The sequence below is a fragment of the Magallana gigas genome, chromosome 3, assembly GCF_963853765.1.
Source record: "Magallana gigas chromosome 3, xbMagGiga1.1, whole genome shotgun sequence".
NCBI classification, from domain to species: domain Eukaryota; kingdom Metazoa; phylum Mollusca; class Bivalvia; order Ostreida; family Ostreidae; genus Magallana; species Magallana gigas.
The window spans coordinates 1,147,563-1,169,901 of NC_088855.1; the positions used below are offsets into that span (position 1 = coordinate 1,147,563).

The following is a 22,339-nucleotide window of genomic DNA, read 5'->3' on the forward strand; positions in this document are numbered from 1 at the left end:
ACAATAAATCTTGGCTATGAAAATTTATAATGATTCGTTCAATATAACAATCTCAAATTGTATATTGTATGGATTTTCCTATACAATCACTATGGTAAACTCCGTCCTCAGGGGGCCCCACTGTTGTCCAGGAGGTAAAAAAATGACCATTTTAGAATTTAAACTATATTAGGATACAATTTATGAAACATCATACTTTGAAGTATAGTTTATCTTGCTAAAAAAAAGAAAAAAAGATTTTTCTTAATATATTTCTATGACAATTTTGCTCTACTGTAGAGTTCAACCGATGTCTAAATGGTAGCTTTTAATAACATATTTGTATCAACAAAGCAATAGACTACTTGTGTAGTAACATCGTAAGTGTAGCAATTGCAGTTATTGAGAAGACATTTCCTTTTAGTTTCCTTTGCTGAATTCTACATCCCTCCTGGAGGTGCGTTTAGGGCAAGTATTAAAGATGCATCATTAAAGTCATGCATTAAGAAACTTGGATAATAAAAAAAAATAGTTAATTGTTTGAATTTTTTGTTGTTGTTTCTTTGTTTGCTGTTTGATTGTTGCTTATACACTCCAGGATAAGATATGGCTGTATACCTTATATTAGTTCACTTTTTTTACTCCAAAGTATTAAAAAGGCAATATTCCATCTTTAAGCTGCGTTATTTTATTACCTTATTTTCGTGTCTTTTCTTTATTTTTTTTTATCCCCAGACATTTTCTAATGAGTTAAAAAAAATCGTTCGCAAGGCCTGTTTTTTTCTGTTAATATTCCTCCAGTAAGTAGTGGGCTTTTCTATGGAACGTCAATACATCAAGAGGTTTATGGTGTTACATGATTGCATCGTAAGCTTATTTTAGCCAGATGTTACATAAAATTGCAATTGTGAGATTCGATCGGATTTTAATAATTTTGCTTGATACTTTTTCATAAAGCTTCCTCTAGAATATTAAACCAGGGTTAAATCAACGGCTTATGCATAGGAGATAAATTTGCAGAGAGAGCGGACTCCCCGTGAATTCTTTCAATGACAATATGTTCAGTTTACATCTCAAAGCTGACTTTTTTTTAATTATTATGACCATACATTAATTTCATATGATTTGGGGGTGGGGGTATTTTTAATTATTTTAGAAGTAGTATTATTCCCACCTACAACTTCTTCCATTTGTATTAGCATTCAAATGTAATATTCAACAACATAATTGAATCTCCTTTACACGAAATCATCGTGAAAAAAAAATACATGTATTTGGAAGTAATTGCAAATACCTTGCCTCCATTGTACATAGTTTTACATGTTTTCTCAATCAAAGTATAAACTGTTTTATCGATCTGTTGTAATCATATGTGAAGCTTGGTTTTAAACTTTTTTCAACATTTCCTATGTTATCTGATTTTTCTTTTGATAATGTTTATAATGTGAAGTAAAGCTGTTTGTTTTATCGTAGTAATTTGTTAACACAAACTTTGCTTTTGCTGTTTTATAGCAGAAATGTCTTATAGAGCATCAGTTTAATCATATTCTAGCAACAGCAGTGTATTTTTATTATTAACTGCAATATCAAATTAATGAGAAGCAAACTATTTTACGGTGTCTCTAAGGATTTAAAATCAAAAGTATTTCTTTTCTTTTTTGGAAGACTTGATGCACAAATATCCTAATGAACCCAGACCTTGAACCTCTAATGAACAGAAATCAATAATTAGTACCAATGGGAATCTTTTGCCTCTAAAATAATCATACTTTGGTATTGAGTATCAATGAACATGTTCTAGTATTAACGGTTTTTGAAATAACCTTTCATACTTACACATGAGATTTGCCTATATATAACACAAGTATAATTCAGAAGTTCGCCCGAATTTTCTATTTAGGTTAATTTCAAAATAAAATACAGAATAGGTTATCTTAAACTGTTGAATAAATTTAATACAAGGTTAAATATATCACTTACTTTAAAATTACAACTATTTTTTAAAAATACCTGAAGACTTTATCAGCAAAATCTTGCATTCATATGTCATGCAATGGATTTTTTCAATTGGGTATTATTAAACTGAAGAAAATTTAAAACAATATCATATTCAACATTTTTCATGATTTATTAAATAACCTGATCCAAACAAAATTAACATCGCAAAGTTTTGCTATAATTTCCTCTATAAAGAATACTATCCTTATCGATACTTTAAACGAAAATGCTCTTCAATATACGTTCATGTCAAACGTCTAAGAGAAATTAACTTATATTCAAAATAGAGAGCAGCAAGCGTTAAAAAATTCCACGGATTCTTTTTTGTACAAAGGTCTCTTTCATTCGGAATTTGAGCTATAGATGATAGTTTTGTCTGGATAAATCTTGGCAAAATTGTTTCAATAAAAAATAACAGTTGCGTTTTATACAAATGTTTACTAGTGTTTATGCGCTTTTGATAGATATACACAACGACTTCTGAGATCATATAAACTAAGATTGATCCCAAGTTATTTTGTTTTCACATGCTGTATAGCCGTGTGAGTAATAATACCTATTAGAACGTCTAATTGTTCACTGAAACTTCGATAAACTCTCTGATTTTTATAACAATTCATGTCATATTTGGTGTATTTGGTTGCCAGTTTTGCCATATGATAAAAATATTATTTTACCCTTGGTGTTTGTTTTATGTTCTTTATTTTCAAAATTGATTCCAGTGATCGAATTTCTGACCTTGAAATCTTTGTTATTCAGTACCAGAAGCGGTTTTTTTCCGCATACGATAGCTGCTTGTACTCTTGTATACAGTCAACCATAAGGTTTTATCTCAAACAACAAGTACGTCATTATAATACTCTACATGAATATGTTCACAGATGGCTTTACTTTATTTCTCTATAATTATTAGTACATTTAAGTAAAAGGGTTAACATCTGATGATGTGTCAAACTCGATTACATATTGTAGCCTGGTGCAACGTAAAGGCGTCAAAAATCGCATGTTTCTACGTTTTTTCATGACATTTCAAAACTTTGGAAATAAGCCCAAAATGAAATTCCCAATACGACATCATTTAAACATGTGTGAAAAATGTAAATGAGATATTGATTTACTATAGTAAAAGCGACATCCAGTTATTTTACACCTTAAGTTTTTCCGTGTGACGTTAGATCAAACCATACATAAAGACATCTTAAAGACCTATAAATAAGTAGTCAAAGAATATTTATTCAAATGCATAATAAGCAAACACAAGTGGTATATTAAAACTTAGTTTATATTTAAGCTAGTTTTCAACAAAACACACACTGTCTACGAAAATTCCAGACAACGGTTAAAACTTATTAAAATCTGACAAAAATTCTTTGTCAATGGTAAACCTATTTGATCATAAATCATGTAGATATCTCAGTATAGATGGAATGTTTACATGAATTTAAACACATTTTGCCATGGGTAAAACATTTCTTTCTACAAGCAACAATAGTTGATGCCTTTTTTTCTTTAGTTTTCATGATTTCTGTAGACTTGTATCCCAGTATTATTCTACAATCGAAATTAAAATGAATTAAATCCATTTACATATGTAAAAAGCACTACATGTTTAAAGCAAAGTAATAGTTTATAGGTAAAACAGTATAGTATATTACTAACACACTTAAGTACTTAAAATTCTTACCGTCATAATGTGACGTTTAACCCCCAGCAATTTCAGGTCATCTTCGTTTGAATCCTGAACTAACTGCAAATTTCTGTAAGCCTACATGAAATTGAAAAAAAAAATTTAAAAAGAAAAATCACCACAATTGCAAATGTATTTGATTAAAATTTATCTCGATAAAGCAAAAAAAGCCAGTGACTATTCGAACCTTTTTAGAGACAGTAATAGGGCATTTAAAGACAATCCACTGGACCGTTTCATAACACGGTGGAGTGGTCAGTGACCCGGCATACGTGTAGAAGCTCTGGTCACAAGGGAGAACATCCAGAGGGGAGATTCCAGACTCCACCTCCCGGTAGTTCCTGCTTTCATAAGTGGACCGTTTCATGCAGTTGTTGTAAATAAAGTCCAAGTCTGGATGGTCCCCACATTGGTATTCTACATTACCCAACGAAAACATTGTGATTATTGTTATATAGGATAACGTTTACCCAGAATGCAAAATATCTACTGATGATGATGATGATGGTGATGGTGATGATGATGATGAGGTATGTAAAACTGGGGGCCTATAATAATATTGTATATTTTCAAATGCTCATAATTTTACACTATGAATCAAATATAATATATACGTGTAAATAGTGAAAATATTTTGAAATAGGAATTACAGTATAAAAAGGAGAGTGTAACGTGCGAGTACCCATTATTGCCGAGCACCCATTATTGCCAATCTAACGTCACGTTTGTGGCTGTTACAGTTGCTCTCCCGGATAAAACAGTAATTTTGAAGTAAAAATCACAATTGCACACAAGGCATGGAGTTTTTTTAAAAAATATAAATAAATAGAGGATCTCTCATGATTTTCGATGGTATATTATTCTTATTCAACGAGTTGTATGATTTCTATCCCCAAGCCTTGGCGATGGGATAAAAAACATACAACGAGTTAGATCAAAATAATATACCATCGCAAATTATGAGAGATTCTTTTTATCAAATGTTTTACCACATATTTTGTTAATCTCAATTCTTTCTATAAAAATTGTAATTGTGAGCCGCACAACACATTAACTGCAAGACGCCAACTACTTAACGCAAGGAAAACAAGTTCCTTGAAGTTTAACAAACATTTTATTTTCAAACATTTTTTATGAATTCATGAAGAATAAATGAAACAATATTAGATGCTTCTCATTTACAACTCAACTCTTTTCAACTGAATTGATCATTTACTTTTTCATGCTACGACAACCAACCGTCTATACCTATGTAATGTTTAATTATGACGTCACATGGCGTACGAACACACAGTGGAAGATAAATAGAGGATATCTATATTGTGTGATTTTATATTTGCTTTATCCAACGAGTTGAAATGGTGTATATATTCGCGAGGCTTGCCGAGCGAATATAACCTTTTCAACGAGTTGGATAAAGCAAATATAAAATCACACAATTATAGATGTTCTATTTATCTCAAACAATTTGATTTATATTATGAGGCTTTTGAGACAGTCCCTTATATGACCCAAATTGATTTTTTTCAAAGATTAAAAACGATGATGCAACGTTGTGTTATCCGGTTATTGTGACCTTGCGCAATACAATTTAGTACGTCATTTCTGAGATAAATCTAACTGTTTTAATGTAAGGTATCACTGAAATAAACCTTGAAATGATTTTGTAGCTCTAAATAATTTGTCTTGGAGTTTATTCACTTGATTAGATGGAAATACCGATCAGAATACTTGAATTATCAAGTTTGTTGACATACACAAAGTTGCGAATGCACGTTAGTTTGAATTGACTCGAACAAGGAACAGTTGTTGATGCATGATGTTTAATAAAACAAACACTAGGCTAGCCTAATGATTCAAAATTGAAAATAGTGAATAAGGATGCTTACTGGTGGTGGAATAAAAGTCTCATGAAACATTATTTCGGTAAGTTCTTGTATATAAACACAACCAGATCGCCAGAACGCTCTGTTTTCATCGCGTTGTCAGGATGAACTCCTTGATAGTTAACGTAATTTGTAGTTTTATTAACTTCAAATTGAAAGTTGGAAGTGGGCTAAATTTATCAAAAATCTTGACAAACAAGAAAAAAGGGTCTTGTGGTTACGGTTATGAATAACTTTGCAAAAAAGGTGTGGGGGAGGGGGGGGCTAACCCTCCCCCCCCCCCCCCCACTCACAATAGCCCCCGGTTCCGACGCCTGTGCTACGCAGTTATGTGTTTTCCTGTATTTGTAATTTAAATATTCAACAAAATCAATTTTATATTAATTTTTGTAGTAGATATAGTAGATATAGTTATGTTGAAAGTACTAGCAAATCTTTGAAAATATGTCACTGAAGCGTTGAAGCGAGGGGCTGTGTCAAAAGTAGTTCCGACCGGAAGTATTTGATATAGCGTCACCCGTGTGATATAGCAAAGGTTTATCACACGGGTAATATACACCACACGTATGAGATAAAAATTCATCCCATGAGTCATATCCACAACATATTGAGATAAACATGTGATAAATAAATAAAAAGATTGAAGGCTTATTTTTGAAAATCGTATGACCTTAAACACACTGGACCGTGCAGACAAATTATCGTACCGCGCGTATTTCAAGTTGTCTACCTGGCCTTGTGTGTTATAGGACCGACGATATCTAAAAATAAGCATTTAATGCTTAAAGCTGAGATGAATTCATAAAAGCATTTGGTCGCGATGTCAGTTTTGATCGCTCTACAAAGTGGAATATATATCGCCCGAGAAAGTTACGATCGGTCGCATTTCAATCGAGTCATTCAGGTTGCATGGACTTCTAAATGATAGAATTACACATGGTAGTAATATGTTGGTAAAAAAAGAATAAAGCCAAGTAAAAGGCTGTCAATGTTGCAACAAACCAGGTTTTCTTTTATGTGAAATGTATTCATAATTCATGTCAACCCTGAATTGATAAACACTACCTACCGCATTCAGAGAAATGGAATACCCTACATTAATATGCAATGTTTTGCCGAAAAAATGACTAAGTTCAAAAACTAGTATTTTTCATTCATTATCAGAAATTAAAATTCTAGCAATATGCACACCTCTGATATATGTACAATTGGTCTACGAAAGAACAACTCCTTATCTTCAAAACTGTAGAAGGAGTAATCCGTATAAGGGAACTCTTTTGGCAGCCATCCGCCCGCCCGCTATTTTCACTATTTCAATAACCGTTTTTTCTGTTGAAAATCCCCGTTAAAAACTAAAATCAACAAAACAGAAAACATCGTTTATTCTTTGAAAGAATTCCCGAAGTATCTGCATCATCTTGCACAGATAGTGCTGCTTTACTTGGCGTGCATATCAAATACGTGTGTCGTTCTTACAGAGTACATGACGTCTACATCTTACGGTGGACCCCGGCCGCACTACATTCAACACAGTAGATATGTGATCATAGTCAATCCAAGAAAGTAAGAATGTAAAACATTGTTTTTACGAAAACACTCCGTTTTCTAAAGTCCATGTTACTGCACGATCTACTACAATGTGTGGTTTGCGCATGTTCGATATTATACCACCACCACACAGGGTAACCTTTTACAATGATCGAGGGTTTTTGAAATGTGTTCTTGGATTTTAGTCTGTTTTGTTTCGTTTTTCATTGGATATTCTTTACCAGTGCAGTGATAGAAATGAAATACCTGAATGCGTTGATGCATATTTAGTGGTCTCGGCCTTATACAAGGGATGTGAATGAATAGAAATCGACAACTAAAATGGCGTAGTCTGAGATAAAAGGGAAATAATGCGTATTCATATCAGCTTTAAGTAGATTTGTAAGGTTACACAAAACGTCACCACGAATGTCGTCGTCTGAAGATTTCTCTAGATCTGGTTTAACAGGGTCGTGGTTCCGAATCTCTTCAAAATAGTGTTCCATGTTATCACTTAATCTCTTGGCAAATCTCCCCTTACATTTTGTCCTCTATGCAAAATACACAAAATTATGATTACGAGATTTTAAACATCAGCATGTACAATTATCTAGTCTAACGTGCTTATTAGACCATATACATGTACAATTTAAGTCAATTATGATCATCAGACGAGACGTACGCCCAATATGAAAATATAAGTTCTTTGTAACTTTTTGTGCTTACCTTCCTATAACAGTGTTTCCTGTAGAATTTCTCGTTCATTTTACCTTCTTCCAACGAGCAAAGATCTTTATCCTACATACAAATAACCACATATAAGAACTTTGTGATATTTATCGTTGACCAACAATGTTAACTTACAATGCATACATAAGTGGGGGTGGATGGGTTCAGATTTGCAATTTTTTGTTTAATTTAAAAAAATTCTTTAAAACATATTTTTAAATACTAAAATGACACAGAACAAGCCTCTGATATTCATGATTAAAAAGAAATTTAACAAAATTACTGTTTTTCTGTTTGAAAAAGTTAGCTAAAATTCCGTTTATGTAAATGCATAACATAGGTTTTTTTGGAAGGTTTGGTATAACAACGCACTTCTTGTTCGGGTTCTTCCTGGTCTTCTTCCTCCTCTTCGTTTTCCCTCTTGTCTTCCTCTTCTTCATTTTCCTCTTCACTGTCATCGTCTCTGACCTACAACGCGGATACAACAAAGTAAGATCATTATATCACCCAGTTCATACATGTTGCACACGTAAACTTCTTTCAGTGTGATAAGTCCTAGGCAGTAGTAGGAGAAACAAAGAACGACTTCAAAAGGTACCGACAAAACATCAACATGAATTTAAATGTTTTTATTTACCACCCTACAATCAGTGCTTCACAAATGACTCAATTGTTAAGCAAGTCAATGTGATTGATGAGTATTTTCATTTTCTAGTGTCTTTATCTATTATAACATTGCATATCAATTTTGTAATTTTTAGTCCAATACAGTCTATCGATTATTTTTTAAAATATTTAATCAAATAATGAATGAAGATAATATAAATAGAAGTACTAAATACTTCTTTGAATATTATGAGATGATCAAATACAGGGCGTTGTCAAATCTATCATAAAACCCTTTAGAATGAAAAAATGAGAGAGAGAGAGAGAGAGAGAGAGAGAGAGAGAGAGAGAGAGAGAACGAGAGAGAGAGAGAGAGAGAGAGAGAGAGAGAGAGAGAGAGAAGGAGAGAGAGAGACTGGGCCGTGCCACCACTGTGTAGTACCTTTATCATGACGCCGAGCACTACCAGACTGTCCTTTACAGGTTTAGCCACACCTATGTTATCGAATGAACTGTCGTAAAACACCAAGTGAGCCTTTAAATAGAAAAGATGTACAACATCATCAATCGGAGGCATCTTCGGTAGTAAAATGTCCGATTCGTTTTTCTTATCTCCGGAGATGAAAAAAAGCGTATCGGAAACATGGCTACCGAAGATGAATTGAACGGTAAACATAGCCGACATTTTGATATTGTGTTATCCAGTATTAGGTGATTCCGTAGTGTTCTTCCTATATCGCATCTACCTCAGTTGCTTAAAATATAGTTTAACAAATAGTCATTTCATATACTTATTTAGTTAAGAAATAAACAGCAATTTAAAAAGATTTTCTGGGATATTAACTTGGTCACGTGATCAAATCTTGTGAAGCCCGAAGGGCTTCTAAGAGGATTTGATCACGTACCATCGAAGTTCAATAAGCACGTGCAGTTATCATTGTGACGTCACGAAAACGTTCAAACAGAATTAAACATTTCCATAGGTTTATATAAGGAAACATACATGCCAATTTGTTTGGTTAGGATTGCATTGAATTCTTATTGTTTGATGAAAAGGATGGTCGTATTACATATATATCTATTATCTGATAGCAACTGACAAAAATGTTCCTTATTTAAAAATACAAACATGATACGATAATGATCAATAGGCTCGTGCTTTACCTCCATTGGATAAAACTGGCCATCGATGGAGTGTTCTGATCCTTCATCATCATTGATGTTTGAGTCGGACGTACGGTTTGTTTCGTTGCCTATGTGTATATGGAGTTGGGCAAATATGTATTGTTTATCCCCGCGCATAGGGACGTTGGTTAGAATGATATTCTTCTTCAGCCTGAGAGCCTCGTCTGTTTCAACTTTGCAATCAAAGTCCGGAGAGTGTCCTGTAATTAATAATAAATTGTATACTGCACATTCATGCCGCAAAAGTTACAGTGCCGTTATTACGGTATGTATGAGAACGTATAACTTAAATTGGAAAATCAATTTAAGTGTTAAACAACACAATGAACGAACAGGCGATTTGATCAATCCATTTAAATCACAGATGACAATTCATTGGAATTCATATAGATACAAGAATAAAGTAATGAATAAACATGTATATGCCGTATTGCTATATGGAGAGATTGAGAGATACATATTTAAAAGTTTACTTTCTAGAACTAAGAATAAACAATTATGATTTACATTATTTTATCTTTATAAACTTAGTAAGACACGTACATATATAACGATGCATGATTCCAAGACTAGCTAACTACATATATAAACACTTATAACATACCGTTGTTACTGATATTTGCTGGAACTCTGAGGTGAAGGTTGCGGAACTGTAGATCCCCAAACCCCTCCCTGATGGTTTCCGCGGTCTGAATGTTAATGGGCGACTGCCTGATGTCAGACCCACACGTGGACCAGCACTGATGGACATTGCACCACTTCATTGGACCTAACCAAGACAGAATAATGGTAATCGAGATATGTTAGTCGTGAAACGATATCAGTTGTAATCAAAATAGGATATATGTAATCGAAATAGAATAGATATAATCAAAATAGGATAGTTGTAATCGAAAAAGAATAGATGTAATCAAAACAGGATAGATGTAATCGAAATAGAATAGATGTAATCAAAATACTATATATGTAATCGAAATAGAATAAATGTAATCAAAATAGGAAAGATGTAATCGAAATGGGATAGCAGTATATGTAACCAAGATGGAATAGTTTTAATTAAGATATGATACTGTCGTTTCATCAATATTCGTTGAATACAAATTTTCGTGGATTTCGTTGTTAAGTTGATCCATGAAATTAAATGTTCATTGAAGTGCAATTTTTATTAAGATTTTGTATAGATAGGGTCATTGGCCACGAATTTCCGTATCCTCGAAACTATGATTTTCCCTATATCCACGAAAATTGATACCCTTGAATATTAATGAAACCACAGTAGTTTTAATTGACAAAAGATGACTTTAATCATGATCGGTTAGTTGTTATCACGATTGGAGAGTTCCTATCCTGTTTTGATAGTTGTAATCAAGAATAATTGCTTTCAAGACAGGATGATTTAAAACAAATTGTTATAGTTTAAGATACATGTAGTTGTAATAAAGGAACACATAATGTAGTTGTCATTCAGATGGGTAGGATAGCTGCAATTAAGATAATTGAAATGATTACGATGTTTTATTAATATGGAATAGTTGTAACACAGATACAAATAAAATAGTTGTAATCATCATTTGATAGATGTCAAAAGATGCATTGAGGAAGTCGTAATTCAGAAAATATTGTTGTTATTAGATAAATCTAGGATGATTTTAAGTATACCTAAAAAAAGTTGAAATCAAGATGAAAAAAAGTCGTAATTAAGATGTGATGATTTCAATCCAAAAGTGATAGTCGTAATAATGTTATCATTGTTTTAATCAAGAGAGGATAGTCATTTATTAAGATAGGATAGTTATTATAAATATGCATTTAGGTTAAGTTATAATCAGAATAACATATTTATCAAGATACATATACATGTATTATAGTTTGTATACAGAATAGAATAGTTGTAATCAAGACACAGTTATGATAGTTACATGTATATTCGTGTATACGTGTAGGATAGTTATAATAAAGAATGCTATGTGAGGTAAAAGGGCTCATCTTTAATGGGGTACCAATGCTGGACACACATGAAATTGTTGAATGAGGAACCGATTTGATTGCCTTTGTTTTTCTAAAGACATTTTCAAGGGAAATGATTGTACATTAAAAAAAATAAACTAGTGGCCAATGTCACCTAGTTATGTAGGTCCGAAATAATTGGACGTACACATGTATGTCTAATTCATTGAGGTCTTAACTATCGAGCATATAAGTACAGAATGTTATATTAAGTAGTTATTGGTATTCTTGTTAAAACAGTACACATATATACTTATAACCTCAGTTATATTGAAAAAGAATCAATTTTAAAAGATTGCTCGGGTTCATACACTCGTACTTATATTTTGATGTAACTAATTCTATCAGAGATCTTGCTCTTAGTTATTATATGATCGAAATGAAAAATTAAATTAGTGATGAAAAACCATTAAAAAGACTTACCCTCACAATGATTCTGATCATAACTAAAGTGGGCTTTGTTAATATCGTCATATCGACAATCGCCATTGGACTGCGGACGAACTCCCAAGAAACCTGCACCAAGCACTGTCCCGAGGGAAATCCACAGCAGGACCACTGACGACAAACACTGGGCCATCTCTAGTCAGCCCCAAAGGACAGCGCTTACTTTATAGACCAAAAGTCTCGTGTTTTGTAACAGATGAATGCCTCGTTGACAATAATTAGTTGAGAAGAAATAAAAACGATTAAGGAAATAATTTAATTATATTGAAATAAAAATCGTTAAACATGCAAATCACATTTTGCAGTAAAAAAAAAGTGCATTGAAAAACGGACTTGATATTCAATTCCGAATTTTAAAATTTTTATAATTAATTAACTTAATTATAGGATCATTTTTGACAAGAAGCTATCGTTGAGACTACTTGTGTTAGAGATACACTACTTTTTGAGATACAAAACTGCAAGCTTACAACAAGTCCTTGTAGAAAACTGGGCACTCATTTTCGAGAACAAGAAGTAGATATAAACGTCAAACAAGAAGCCCTTCGGCTTCCCTAAGCAATGTTTTAACTCATGTATAATAAAGTAACTAAATATATATTTTACAGGGCTTTTTGGTATGAATAAGCCAATTCCAACCTTTTACGTTTTAACATTACGTTTATTGCATTACACTATTATTAGAAAGAATTAAATATTGAATAAAAATTAACAATACAAAGATCAATAGTTCTTTTTTACACCATTCATTTTAAGAGTACCACATGTGTCTTCAGGAAGAAACTATTTTATTTTTACACAAACCGTCAATTTTATCACCGGTATTTCCAGATCTAATCAAGTTACCGTTTCCAAATGCAACACAATTAAATTATACGTAAAAGATGATGACTTTTTGTTTTCATAAAGTTTTCCTCCGTTAATTTTGGAGTTCATAATTAATTGTGTTTATGTTGACGTCTTTTCATGCATCAAGTCGTAGGTTTATAATATCTTGGATGTATTGACTAGACTCAGCGTATAGGTGAGTACAGCATTGTCATTAGTTGTCTCTTGACCGAATGTACAATTTGATGCCATCCACAGGTCGCATGACAGCTGCTATCACTTTATCAACCTTATGATCCTTGTCCAACGAAAAGGAAAACCTGAACAAGAAGACGCCATATATAATTTCAACAAAAAATACCTATAAATCCCTGTGAGGAAGACGTGCATGGGTTAAATGAACGTTTTTTTTTAAATTTTATGCACCAATTAATAATTATATAATCGGCGTCCATTTGAAAAAAAATGCTTCCGTTTTAATGATGTGTCGCTACATTATACGCAGCCTTGGTATTTCTGTATTTTATTTCAATTTTATAGTCACATTAATGTTTATTGATTTATTGACATATAGTTCCATACAATGTGGCTTATAACTTCCCAATGTGTATCCTTACCTTTAGTACAGACAAATTTTCCTTAGAGACATGTATAATTAGCAGATAAGTCAAATCCTTGATTTTTTTTTTAAATTTAAGTCACGCTTCATCCTCGGAATGCAAAGCCATAAATATCTTACCTTGTAATGACCAATATGTATCCTAACAACTACACTCAACTTGACCCTGAATATAATTAACACCTGCAGCTGTCATAAGCATGATGTACACAAGTTAATTTTGAATGCACATCGTCTGTTCAAAGCGAGTTTGATAAAAAGTCCCTTAAGAATAACCTATTTGTAATAGCTAAATATGCACACCTTTGACGTTAATTATTTAAAAACAGGAGAAACATTTGTGTAATAGATTTATGTTAACAGTGGCAACTGATGTCATGTTTAACCTTATTTAAATTGTTGAAACCCGTGTTACATCCGGTAATGAGAGTGATGCTACCATTCATCAAACACTTATTGTCAGTGTCAGACCTACTTACGGCGGGTAACGAAATGTTGAATGTAGTCAAAAGATAAACTATTTCATCTTTCAGTAGTTTGCAAACAACATTAAACTTAATTTACTTTGGATGTTCGATTAATAGAGAATATAAGATCAACAAACATTATGACAGGACAATTTAGACAATTCACGTACGTGTATTTATATTTCAGAATATTTACATTCTCCAGTGTCTTTGCCTGTGATTACATTACGTATCGATTTTGTACTATATAACCCATAACTATAAATGACACCAAATAAAGGCGCCAGTGGGGTTTGTTTATTTTTATTTAAATATTTAATCTAACGATGGCTTAAAAATATATAAAGATAGGTACTATGGAATCATTCTTTGAATATTATGAGGTGAAAATTTCGGTCGGGGCGTGATCAAATCTTTCATAAAGCCCTCGGGCTTTATTGGATTTGATCACGCCCCGACCAAAACTATCACCTCAAAATACTCAAAGAATGATTCCTTACTCCTCAAATGTTTTCGCTATACACGTATTTTTATTATATTTCATGCCAATCTTAACCATTTTATTTCAATTTCCATGCTTTGTTTTTCAAAGTTCAATCCAGATGAATTTTAATGTGGACGATAAAAAGCTTTCCTATTTTTTAAAAAAAAACCTACCTTGGTGAATATGTACTCACCTACGTAATAGGCTAGCTAACACCACTTTCTCTTCGCTCATGGCAAAGTTTTGTCCTATACAGTTTCTGAAGTTCAAATGAAAAAAACATTTACTTCTGGATGAATATGATTATTTTGATTTTAAATATCTTGATTCTATAAGCTCTAGTACATGTATAAAAATAAATTCTTAGAAAGTTCTTAGAAAACCGCATCTTTTCAAATTTTCATATTTTTCCACCGGGAAAGTAAAATATTAATTATGTTCATATACATGCTTATCTAACCATCGTTAAAATAATAATGCCCAACTTTGCTGTCATCGATCAATGAAGTATTGAAAATAATATAAAACAATAAAATAAAAAGACTGCAAACCTAGGTCCCGCCGAGAATGGACAAAACGCGAAGGAATCTCTTTTTTCCGAATTATCTCTGTTGAACCTTTCCGGTTTAAACTCCATATGATCCTGGCCCCATACTGTTGGGTTGTGATGCAGTGCGTAGAAGTTGATAAGAATTATGGTGCCCGGGGGTATGGTGACATCGTCTACCTTTATTGGCTGGGTGTTAACTCTGGACACCCCTGGGACAGGGGAGTGAACCCGCATACCTTCCTTGATACACTCGGTAAGGTAGTCCAACTTTCCCAAATCCTTCCTGCAATTTGAGCAACAATCGTGTTTATTGTATTTTCGCTAAAACAGTATCTTAAATTTGAAGATTAAAATAAAACTCTGCTATTCAGACAACTGTTGGTAAACTGATTGAAAATTCAAAAAGTAGGACACAAATGCATTTACATGCCAGTCCGTCATATTCCAGTCTTTACAGTTTACATTTATTTCACTGAATGACGGAAATCCATCAAGTGAGTTTAAAGGGACATGGTCGTGATTTTACAGAACCATAAACAAAGAACTATAAATGTATTTGATATGAATTGAATTTGGCCCCCACAATTCGCCATTATTTAAAGTGTTTTGGGTACAATAAACTGTTATGTTATTTTTTAGAAGAGTTGTTGTAAAATATATTTTTCACCTATTTATTTGTTTTAATTGCACTCACTGGCAGTATATGACGTCAGAAGTGACGCTATTTCTATAATTCAATCAAAATCAGTCAAAACTTGACATTTTCCTTATCTTTTTATGAATGGAAAATATAGAGCGCATGCTTGAACAAGGAAAAAAAATGTCACTCATTAGCCTTGGCAAGATACATCTCCGATTAAAATATTTTGTTTGTTTAAGCATGCGCTCTATGTTTTCTCTAAGAAAAAATGCTTGAAAACAAGCTGTTTCATGCTAAAAATGCGAAAATGACGGGAAAGTTTATATTTCTAATGTCATACTATATATATATATATATATATATATATATATATATATATATATATATATATATATATATATATATATATATATATATATATATATATATATATATATATATACACACACACACACACACACACAAAGAATTACAATAAAATGGTGATGTTAATTTTAGGGGGGGGGGGCATTTTAGGCCCATATCATATACAATCCTTTCATTTTTCTATTTTTAGTGTTTATATCGCTTTAAAAATGCATTTCTAATAATTAACCAAAATTAGAGTGCCAGTCATAGAGTTATAAGCAAGATACCGAGCTTGGAATTCTTTGCCATGGAAACAAGGCTCGTACCCTGTTTTTGTTGTTTTACAAGCTGATTTCTCTTTGTTCTAATTTGTTTTAAGCATACATTAATAGTTCCTAGCGTTTATAACATTCGATTCGATCCAAAACTGGAATTTTCACTTGTACATTCAAAACGTTAAGAAAGCTTTGTTTACATTACGAAGATTTGTGAGCTCTGCCTTCGGCTTATAAACTACGACTAACACTCAAAATTTGGTTGACCATTACAATTACCTTACTGAAGCATTGTAAACGGACAAAAAAAGACTAAAATCGTGACCATCCCCCTTTAAATAACAATGCAATACTAACAACAAAACCTAATAATAAGGTACATATATATATGTAACAAATAAAAACTTTTTGACTTTTTGACTTTTTTGACTTTTACCACTCGAGTTGTCCAGACTTGGTCTCACTGACGACCTTATCGATTTCTTCCTGACATTTCTGCTGACATTCAGGGTTCTCCGCCAGAGAATAGAGGATCCACGAGATGGCGCTAGCTGTAGTGTCATGACCTGCGTTCATTAAGTGTTATTTTGTTATTGTTAGGGATAAAGTAATATATATCTATTCTGACATAAGAGAAATCTTGTGCATAAAAGCGTTTTGAGATTTACCTTCAAACAAAAACGTGTCAACTTCATTTCGGATATCCTCTTTAGTCAATCCATTTCCGCTTTCATCTTTCGCAGTTAATAAGATGTCCAAGAAATCGAGATATCGTTTGTGTGATAAATCCTCGCGTTCCTTTTGATTTGAAAGAGATCATGCGTGGTAATCGATAAATCTCCAAAACATATAAGTATATAAGTATACTTCATCTTTTCAATTATTTATCTATGTTATGTTGTCTGGTCAATGTGAGTGGAAATATTACAAATATTTACATACAATTGGCATAATCAACCCTGGTAAGCTTAAAGAGTATCGAAGAGGGTCTTAACAAAACAGAAATATTACCAATATAAAAGAAAATAACAAAACGTTTGGAAGGAGGGGTCTCGAACATTTACTCTACAATTTTCCTAACAAGCTTGACAACAAGTGAATGTAAAGGGGGCGGGGTGCTTTATGGGCTCATATACTCACTAGCTCCCTCCGACGCTTGTCAATGATATCCTCAGCAATCTTGTGGACATAATCGCAATCTGATTTAAATTTTTGACCTTGTTTTGTTCTGTAGAAAATGAAATCCGGGTACAACCAGGGCGACCTAAAAGTATTATAATCATTAAATAAGACATCCAAATTAATATATTCAAGAAACTAAAATCAAATACTTGAGTACTAAAATGGATAAAGAATTTTTATAAAGTAATGTAAATCATAGACGATTATAAATATATTTACTTATTTCTTAAGAGCCATGTCATAGCTATGTCCTGTACGGCACTTACGTATGGATGGGTCGTCTCTCTAGTTAAAAAATATATCAACGAAGTAAAAACTGTGCTTTTTGTTGTTGTAAATTTCAATATTCATTATGATCATTAACAACATGTTTATATTGATTTTTTGTACATATATTTGTATAGATTAAGTGTTTGTTTGTCGACACACTTTTTTCGTATTTTCTTCATTGCCTTCCTTGACCATTCAAACATACCGTTATCTGGTACATGTACACTATTTGATTTGCTGTATTAATCTTTTAAGAAATTAAACTCTTTTGAAAAAGTGAAACAAAGGTTTTTGGGTATTATCAAATAATTTGAACGCTTAAACATCATGAACCTCACCCTCACGTTTCAGCAACATATGCCACGTCTATGTAAAAAAAACAACCAAACAAACAAACAAAAACATGTACCAATGTGATTTTTATCACTGTGCCACATACCTTTTGCTCTGACAATCTGTTGTATAGGAGAAGGCACACCTTAGAATTATATCCAATGTACAGGAGCTGACCAGGTTGTATATTTCAACGCTTTTACCTGTGTCGGCATGTTCATTGAGGTTTTCCTGCGTTGTTAGCGAAATAAAATTAATTAGCTCTCGAAAAAAAAATTGGTATGTACCATTAGAAAAACTATAGTAGATTAACAAAAGTTTCTATAAGTACTATCAAAATTAAAATGCATGTATGTTGAATATCAAAGCAATTGATTCTTTTTTAAATGTAAAATCGAAAGTAAAATCAATTTAAATTGTTCCTTTGGATACCGATAATATATCTGCACAGGTCTTGTAGATTTTCACGTAAGGTTTCAGGATGTCAAAATGGAAGGCGGGAGTAAGCAGACGTCTGGAGCGCTTCCATTTTTGTCCACTGGACATGAGAAGTCCCTCCCCCAGCCACGGAAGTCCATGGCGGTACGGTTCACCGAACCCGACCGGTTTAGGATCTGTACGAATTATTATTATCGAAGACATTTTATTTTCATTGGTGAACATTTTGTCTGTGGATTTTATTCTCAGGTGATTTACGAAATTAAAATGCCCAACCAGGTAATACAAATTCCAAAAACTTTGATTAATACAGCAGTTATCTATAAATTTCGTATTCTTCATTCTGGGTAATTACATGTTTTAAACTTTTTCTCCAAACGAAATAAATTCCCACAAAAAGTTGCCCTTAATTACTCGATTATGATATGATATTAAATCGATTTCATTCACATTTTTCGCAATTTAAATTTCATCTCCTGGTTCACGAAATGTGTTTTCATATAACCAAGTTATACAATGAAACGCAAAATATTTTATCACAAAAAAAATTCAAGAACATAGTACTTGCATTATATATAACAACTCTGAAGATGTAGAATAGTAATAACAGTTTACAAGTAAAACAAAAGGTGTTTACTGAGCTTCGGGTCTAGTCCAACAAAATGTTTATATAATCATTAATTTTACGGTTATTGATTGGTGTTACAAAAAAACCCCATAGTATACATGTAAATTATAGCTGTTATTAATCAATGTCTTGAAATAACATATTTATCATATCCATATGTATTGCTGATTAGTATCTTGAAATGGTTGGCTGGCTACCTGACGTCACGAGCACCTGTTTGACACACTCCGGATGATGGAGGATGACACGGACACGGAAAGGTCCGGGCCTGATGATAAACATCTTTGGAAATTTTGCCGTCCATTCTAAGACTTTGTCTAATCTTGAAGTCTTTCCAGCAAACTGAAAATATTTAGCGCAAAAGAAATGGATTACTGCCATGAATAATACATGAAGATAAATCCGGGGATTTTATTCAAAGACGTTATCATGATAACTAGTATTCCACTCTATTGATTTCACAGTGTTAATACAAGGGTGTAGAAAAAGATTCATTTTGCATGCAAGAATTTATTGGCTTTTTAAATGTATATGTTATTTTTAATATATTGTCATATTTTTTTTTTAAATATTCAGCGTGTTTCAGTAATTTTAAGGTCCAAATTTAGACCTTAAAACGCTAATTTATTTGTAGAGACTACATGTAGTATATCGAGTCTATTAGAAGGTTGAAAAATGCCAAAATACCCTGTACATGTACTGAATGTATCTTACGAAAGATGTATTTTAAAATAATAAAATAACATTATATGCAATTACAAACTGAATGAAGAATTTAGACCAATGCCAGTACGAATTGTTGATATTTTGGAATCATCGGTTAGACTTTTAAATTCATCGTTGAGATGAGTAATATTACAGTGTCTTCCTATTTGATACAGGTGAACTGACAACAAATATTTACACCGAGGTCAAAAAGTGTGACGGTCTGTTTGTAAACAGGATTGGTTTGATAGTACACCCGTCTTAGCTAAAACTGCTTCATTACCTTTCATATCACATTAACGTGGGCTATTTTTCCCCAATCGTGTTTACTTGAAGGCAAATACTGACGAATATTACATCAAATAAATAGATGCATTTAAATGATGCTAATTTTTAATCACCAAAAACAAAAAATACGTTTAAATTTATATCATGTCTGGTGCATAGTATACTGACCACTAGTAGGTGACCAAATAGCCAGTGTCTCTCTTCTATCGGTTCCGGGAAGCCTCGGAATAGGATCCTCCGGTGGTACAGTCCGACGACAAGTCTGACGATAACGATAACGAGGCAGGCCAAGGTCAGTAGCAACAAAAGATGAAGCCAGTCCCCTCTTACTGCTTCCATCCTTCCCTCTCTCTCCCTCCTGATATAATCTGTGTGGTTCAATGTATGGAACGCTGTAGGGTTTACAAATGTTTGTTTGCTTATCGATGTTTCTTCCGGGTCATTAATCATGTACAGCAGCATTCACATATTTTGGAATTGAATTTTTCAGTAAAGTTTGAACTTTTTTGCATATTCCGCTCTCTTCAAAGAAGATGAGTGTATTAAGCGTCTGATCGGCAGACAATGTATTTTACATCACATATTCGTACAATAAATGTAATTGTTAGTTTGTTTACTTAATTTCGAGAAATTTAGGCAAATTGTGTTTGCATATAACATATCTAGCAACACTTAGCTTTGCAAAGAAAATTTTTGAATAGACCAGATTTAATACTTCTATTCTACATAAAATTTCTTGTATTATATGTAGTCACATGCATGTTTCCGCGTTCACAGTATTATACAGGATATAAAAACAAACACACAAGAACCAAACAAATGAATTCTTCATTTAGTCACCGTTTACAGGCACTAAATGAATGTTTATCTATTATAATAGATGGTCATTTTGAGATTAGCTGCAGAACTGTAGCTCTCCGGGAAAAAAATATTGACAGTCCGGTCTGTCAATATTTTTTCCCCGGAGAGCTACAGTTCTGCAGCTATTTTGAAATAAGTTTGAATAGTGATGTTAAAATAATAACGCCATTACAGAATAGTTATTTAAGATCAAGCTGCTGAAGCCACGTACTAAGTTGTTGAGTTATGGGAACCCTGTCACTAGAGTTTCTGCTCTCCACATTAAAAACTATGCACTCCCTAAAGACATTAGGGCCTAACACCTTCATTACAGGAGAATTACTTGACGCGATGTGTATGAAATTTCCTTGGTTTCCCCGTCCCAGATTCTGACCTTTTTTTTTTTTTTTTTACCTCGTTATGTTTTAATGAATATCAGCATGTATGTAAACAGTATATAGTTAATTATTCATTCCACTTGAATCTCGCAGCTTTACCTGTCAGAAAACATACCCTTCTATATAGCGTGCAGTTTACTCTCTCCCTTTTAGCAACATTAAAGTGTCAATTTTACGGTACAAAGCCCAAGTCATAGAAATAATAGTACATTTTGCCCCTTATTTTTGTTTATATGAACTAAACAAATTATAACTATATGTTAAATAACAATTTTCAACTTTAAAAATCATTTCAAAAGTTTAAGGCTTAAGGACGCACGCAAACATTATATTATAGCAATCCTTGAATTTGATCAAAAATTAAAGGGGGTTGGTCACGGTTTTGGTCAAATTCTATTTCAATGTTTTTATTATTTACAATGCTTTAGGAATGCATCTCTAATGATCAAATAAAATATCAGAGTCAGTCGAAGAAATTTAAGCAAGATACACGGCTAACAATTTTTTGTCGTGAAAACAAAGCTCGTGCCCTGTTTTTTTGTTTGTTTTTGTTTATAAAGGTTCAATATAGCAGTAAAAAAAATTCAAGCTAAATTGTCTATCTTCTTCATTATAGGCATAAATAAACAGTTCCTAACGTTTTCCACATTCATTTTACGTTTAAAACTGGAATTGTCCCATCAACGTTCAAAATGTAAACAAAAGCTTTGTTCACATAGCAAATGTAACTCGCTTATACATTTGTTACTCAACAAATGACATTCAAATTTTGGTTGCCTATTAAAAATGCCTTACTAAAGCATTGTAAACATTAAAATATAGGAAATATAATTATATTTTTGACGACAATCGTGGCAATGCCCCTATAAAACAAGGTGGTACTGTACTAATTCCCGCCTCATGTATCTCATCAGACGACTTGTGTGGACTGGTCTATTGTACCTTGGGCTGATGACTCAAGATTTACATTTTTTTTTTCTAAATGATGACTGTAT

General features: G+C 32.7%; 1 protein-coding gene across 4 annotated transcripts; it reads right to left on the bottom strand.

Moving 5' to 3' along the window:
• Window positions 1–3,188: 3,188 nt before the first annotated feature.
• Window positions 3,189–20,507, bottom strand: LOC105327172 (nacrein-like protein). 4 transcript variants are annotated; one of them, XM_066077643.1, is made up of 11 exons: window positions 13,619–14,368; window positions 12,028–13,199; window positions 10,202–10,366; window positions 9,577–9,797; window positions 8,855–8,947; window positions 8,179–8,274; window positions 7,804–7,875; window positions 7,502–7,628; window positions 3,852–4,081; window positions 3,662–3,742; window positions 3,189–3,528 (listed from the first exon to the last, which is right to left on the bottom strand). In XM_066077643.1, the coding sequence occupies exons 2-11, from the start codon at window positions 12,182–12,184 to the stop codon at window positions 3,487–3,489; spliced, it is 1,284 nt and encodes a 427-aa protein (XP_065933715.1). In that variant the 5' UTR covers window positions 12,185–13,199; window positions 13,619–14,368; the 3' UTR covers window positions 3,189–3,486.
• Window positions 20,508–22,339: the final 1,832 nt, after the last annotated feature.